The sequence below is a fragment of the Microcaecilia unicolor genome, chromosome 11, assembly GCF_901765095.1.
Source record: "Microcaecilia unicolor chromosome 11, aMicUni1.1, whole genome shotgun sequence".
Taxonomy (NCBI): domain Eukaryota; kingdom Metazoa; phylum Chordata; class Amphibia; order Gymnophiona; family Siphonopidae; genus Microcaecilia; species Microcaecilia unicolor.
In genome coordinates, this window is record NC_044041.1 from 166,661,838 (window position 1) to 166,667,837 (window position 6,000).

Genomic DNA, 6,000 nt, shown 5'->3' on the forward strand with positions numbered 1-6,000 from the left:
GTAGCATAGAGGAGTGTGAGGGTCACTGGCGCAGGCTTTGGGGGGGTGCTATGGGAAGGGGAGGCAGAGCAAGCTGTGTGCCCCTGGTGTGTGAGAATCAAGCTTGAAGGTGTGCCATGGGAGAGAGGGGGTGGAGAAACAAAGGTGCGAAGAGAGAAAAAGGAGAGGTGGTGGTATTGCATGCAGGGAAAGACCTTTGGGACAGATGAATTAGAGATCTAGACATAGGAGGAAGCTTGGAGGCTGGAGCCTGAAAAAGGAAAAGGCAGTGGGATTTCATTCCTGGGGAAGGATTCAAAGGAAACACACACACACACGATTCGGGAAGGGTTTAATTTGTTTAAAATTGTCGACAGATGTTCAGTGTCCTGGGATTTAAATGTAGTTATCGCAACTAATGAAAGCACCATTTGTGCCCCTGAAGTCAGCATATCTTAAGTTTCTAATATGGAAAGTGCTATTCTTAGTAGTAAATACATCAGCAGGAGAATAAGCAAACTGCAAACTTAGTCTCCTGTGCTCCATGCATTTAGTTTTTCCAAAATGGTAGTATTGAGGGCCCATCTAAATTCCTTCCAAAGGTTGTATGTGCATTCTGTTGTAGTTTTCCATATGCTAACATTTTTGTTAAGACTGCTTACTTAACAAACCCTTCAAGCATTTGACTGGAAAAAGATCACCGGCCTTATTTTAAAAATTAGCTATTTGCAGACGTTCTACAGTTGAATATCAGAATGTGTTGTGCTTTAACTTTGTCTTGCAAAGCGCACAACATTAAAACTATGGTAGCATTCCTAGCTTACCTCTGTTCAACAGAATTCTCTTTGGTCATATTTTTCCCAGCTGTAGTACTGCAGAACATGGGTACATAAGGCTGAAGTAATCTCTAATCCTTCACTAAAGAACTGGATGAAAGTAATGTAATACATTTCCTATGATCTTCTGAGTTGGTATCTCAATTATTTCAGGCATCCAGAAATGATTTGCATAGAGGTGATATGCTGCCTGGTGTGAGAACAAGGCCTTAGATTGCAGTACATAAAAAGTATTCAAACCTTGTGAAACAGGCAGTCTGGACACAGAACCAATCAACAGTACACCTCTCTGTAAATGCATATCCTTATTCTGCAAAAGGACAGATTTCTGAATAATCCTTAGTTGTAAAATTCATCTGGGGCTTGTCATTCTAAACTTACCATCAAACCGTCTACGGTGTCATAAGATCTCAAATTTGGTTTTAACATAGTTGATAAAAGCCCTTTTTGAGACTTTTCTAAGGTCGCTTCTTGGTGATAGTAAGTTCAGCTCATAGAGAGCTTCAGACCCTAATAAATTATCCAACTTAAATGATTTATTCTCATGAGCTATATGCTCCTCCTAAGTATCTCTCTACAGTTCTGGGTTTCTGTCTTAATCGATCAGTTGTTAGATTTTTCCCAATGCTACATGTCTATAAAAGCAAACATACCTGTCGCACTTCAGATTACAAAAAAGGTGTTGCCTATCTGGAGGGGACAAGACTGGAAAAAGACTGTCCAGGCTTGTCAGGGCAAAAAAAAAAAAAAAGCTAGGATTTTTGTGTCAAAGAATCTTGTTTAATTGAATAGCAGATTGTATATCCTTTCATTTTATATTCAAGCAGGCGTAAGGTCTGTAATGTTAAGGCCTTTTAAGGTTGCCCTCTATTGAAGAGATTTGTGAAGTGGCAACATAGCATTCTTTTACATCTCCGTCTCGCCTGTCAGGCATTGCAGCCTTTTCAAGGGTCAAAGTGTAACTCCAGTTCCTCTTGACTCACTTTAGGTTTTAGGTTGTTTAAAAATTCTGCTTTCTTCAAAGAAAACTAGGCTTCATTACTTGTAACGGGTGTTCTCTGAATACAGTTCAGTAGTCACACAGACCCTCCCTCGTCCCCTTATTGAAATGCATTTATTAGCTTAATTGCAGAACTAAGGTACTATGCAGAGCCACAAAAATGCAGGAAATGCCACGCATGCACAGAGGGCCCATCCCATTTTTTTAGTTCTGGAAACGTGTAGTTGGTGCAGTCAAATCTCACCCATTAGAGTGACTGCTAAACTTCAGAGAAAACGCGTTGCAGGTAGGAAACTTTGCTGTTTAATATTTCACCCCTCCCCGAAATAAGTGGCAGATATAATGGATTCTGTCTTAGTAAACTAATGGCTACATTTTCTTTTTCTGCAGCTGTTGCATTGGCGGTGCTGCTTGCAGTCATGGCTGCCATATTACTTGGTGCAATGGTTGTCGTCTTTGTCAAGGTGACCAGAAGAAATCACCAGGAAAGTTCTCTCGCAACCATTTGGAGCCCCATAGATGACAAGGAATGCCTGATGAAAAATGCCTATACGCTGTAAAAATGGGAGGCAGGGCTCAATATTAAAATCACTCCAGTTCTTTCTAAGATACGTGGTTGAAGTTACGCAGCAAGCTAGAAATGGATATTGGGAGTCTCTTAATCTTCTTTGGGAGCTGGGGGTGGAAACTTAAATATGGTATGGAAAATCTTTTTTTTTTTTTTTTTTTTTAACGTGGATATATGAAGAAATCTGGTGGCTAAGACAGGCTGTGAGAACATAGATAATTTAGAGACCCATTCTATTCAGACAAACTAACTTAATTTGCTCAGTTCTTTAACAGCCAGCTTAAATACCCTACACTCTTTTGCCCAGTATTTCCAGTTAGATTGTTCTTCCTTTTTGTACCATTTATTCAGGCTGACATGCTTCACTACCAAAAAAAAAAAAAAAAAGTGATTGCTGTGTAAACACTGAACAAAAGTAGGGCATTCTAAAGCCCTATTGCAAGTTTAGACTTTAATAAGCAGTTCTCTTACATGGGACTGTTTGGAATTTACTGTGGACAAGCAGTCATATAAGCCTGCAAAGAGCTGTTGGTAATCTATAATGATGAAACAGAAATGGAGGCAGGAATGTGCAATTAAGCAATGGACACATAGGGGCCCTTTTTCTAAAGCCTAGCTTGTGCTAAATGCTAAGAAGACCATTTTATACCTATATGCTTCTTAGAATTTAGTGTGTGCTAAGCTTTAGTAAAAGTGTCCCATAGTCCTGTTACCATGAATAAAAACTAAAACTGAAGTACTACAGTGAATGGGGCTCCATGGAGGAGGGGGTTGAGGTTCTGATTGAAGTTCATTATCCATATCGGAAAACATAAAATAAGGTGTAATGAGGGGCTGTGTATGTACATGTATCCATATGGAATAGTTTAGCATATGGAGCTGTACAGTGTTGCTTGAAATTGAATTAATCTGCTCTGAGTGGGAAACCCTGCTTAGACTGACCCAGCCCAAGGATATTTTTTGGCAGATCTTAGGATACATAACACAAAGGTAAACATGGAGACTCGTAGAGGTAGTAATAATACATTCTCTTATATTCCACATATACCCTTATAAGTTCAGTGCGGATTACAATTTAAAAAAAAAAAAAAACAAGGTAGGATACCTTGGAATCATACATGTTACAAATGGTGTCAAATCTACTAAACTACTAAATAAAATTAGTTTGAGCACGTTATATTTCAAAAATAAGGCATAAAGAGAACACTATTTGAGTTTGAGGTTATTCTTACAGGTAATGAATTCCAGGTTTTTGCCACTAAATAAGAAAAAGACAAAAGTCTTTAAGGATTTCTACCTCTGGGAGTTGGAAAAGTCAATCTCAAATTTTTTTTTTCACTCAATATGAAGTGGAGATTTTCTTCCATCCTTCATTGGCAGTACATAGAATAAAGAATAAATATGTTTATAATTTGAAATGTTTCTGCAACCCATGAACTTTTGATACAGTTTTCTGTATTAAAACTTCAACTGTGGACATATTTAAACAAAACTGTTGGTGTTGTACTAAACTTTCTTGTGTATGTTATCAAAGTAGCCTGCCAAAGGTGGACATATAAATCATACTTGGGATACTGGAGATAAAACATGCTAAGGCAAATCTATTATAATCTGGTTTTTCCTCTTTCTTTCTTTACTATGTATTGCATCTCACTGTACATTTATATAAACTTGGAACAGTCCAAGAACATCAGAAGCATTTGTTTGGCCATGCCATAACAAAAACATTTTCAGTGCGTTTAGGAGAGCAATTTTATTTGATACCATAAGGTCCCAGAAATGCTCCCTTTTTTAACCCTTGGCTTTATGTCCAATTGATTGTAAAATCCTGCATTTACTGCAAAGTCCATTTTGGGGTTTGATAAACCTATTACTTTTTCACAGTATCAAGTAGCTTTTAATGAAGACTTTATACAGATATGAGATGAATTGTGTTGATGTAAAAGGGGCAATCTGTTTGCATATATGTATGTGTAAGCAACTGTCCTTTCTCTGTATAGCAGAAATACTTTATTTTTGTGTAAATTGGCAATGAAAAATTACCACCCACCTGACCTAGGTTTGCCAACCCTATGTCAAAATGTATGTTTTGTTTTAGGAATGCCTGTTTCTGATATTTAAATTGTGTGTTCTTTGTTTCTCATCTTCCAATATGTAAGAATTCTCTTTCATTAGGCATAGAATGGGAGGGAACTCTTACACTGAGGTCCAAATTAGCAGAGTTCTCATTGTATTTTTGACAAATATAAAAAATGTTTGTAAGGGTGGGTTGTTTTTTTTAAATGGTGTTGAGACCTGCAGCTCCTGCACAGACTGGCACATGGAACTCCAGAAAGTAGCCTGTTAATACATTCTCTTCTTTCTGTCTACCTTGTTTTAGTGTTAGTGAGGATGACAAATATGTATGAAACCTGAAGGGAGACTTTTCACTTTGCTTTGTAATCTGCTGTACACCAAGTATATACGTGGGGTACATTGTAGACTATGCAGCTAAATTAAAAAAAATATATATATAATTTTTTAAAACTTTGAATAATATGAATTCATTGTTGTGAGAAACAGTTTTGTGAGGGCAAACATTTTCCTGCATAGGGATCATAGCTTTGTGGTTTCTGTTGGTATGCCTTTAATTTTAATAGTATACATGATGATGTGTAGAGTAACTGCAATATGATTGGGTCCAATTTATTAATGTGTTTTGTTTTGCTGTTTCAATTCAACTAAACATGTTAGGGCTTTTCTTGCTGTTTGGCTTCATTAAGTTTGTAAGAATCTGCTTTATATAGTAAATTTGTATTTTAAATATATCTTTACTTGTAACTGATATGATGCATTATTTTCAAAGCTTGCAGTTCTTCCTGCCCCTTATCCATTCAAGGTGTGAGTTTGATTTCATGAGGACAGCAAGCCAGTGGCAATTGTTACCTGTAAATGAGTTTTGTTTGTATATGTAACTTGAGTGGTTTAGTTGGTAAGTACCGAACTGAAGGATCTAGTAAGGGTTTCTGCTTTTATAAAGAATGCAGTTTGATTGCCTCTTCTGAAAGCCAGTTCATTCTCTTGTGTTTTTAAAATCAAGTTTGTTGCTTTATTTTATTCTTTAGGACCTGTCCTGTTGTCTTTTTATACATTCCAATAAAAAATAAACACTTCTTCTGTTATATGGTAAATGTTTTCCTTTTAATGCAGTGTACCAAGCACAGTCATGTACCTCAACTGTACAGTTAAAGAGCTCTCGCATGTTTGTAAACTTCTTACTGCTATTAAGATAATGAACCTTCACTATGTAATATTTAGGCTTTGCATTAAGAATATTTGGTATTTAGCAAGTGCTTCAAAAATCTGAAAGATCTAAAGCTCCCAATTCTACATTATGACAAAATTTAAATAACTGTCCCTCCTTTCAAGTTGTAACGGACTACAGAACACTCTGTAGAAGAGAAGTGAAAATGGTTCCTACTATTACTACTCCTAATCATTTCTATAGCGCTACTAGATGCACGCAGCACTGTACACATTATACACAGGTACTTTCTTTGTCCCTAGAGGGTTCCTCTTTGTGTCTGTTATATAATGATGATCTAAGTTGGGTGGAGGTTTTGTGTTCTACAAAGTTA

General features: G+C 36.8%; 1 protein-coding gene across 2 annotated transcripts in view; it reads left to right on the forward strand.

Moving 5' to 3' along the window:
• SPINT2 (serine peptidase inhibitor, Kunitz type 2) overlaps window positions 1-5,544 on the forward strand; it is a 65,117-nt gene extending 59,573 nt beyond the window's left edge. For both annotated transcript variants that reach the window (XM_030217287.1, XM_030217288.1), the window contains exon 7: window positions 2,206-5,544. In XM_030217287.1, coding sequence (XP_030073147.1) covers window positions 2,206-2,375 — 170 coding nt within the window. In that variant the 3' untranslated portion in view covers window positions 2,376-5,544. The remainder of the gene's footprint in view (window positions 1-2,205) is intronic.
• Window positions 5,545-6,000: the final 456 nt, after the last annotated feature.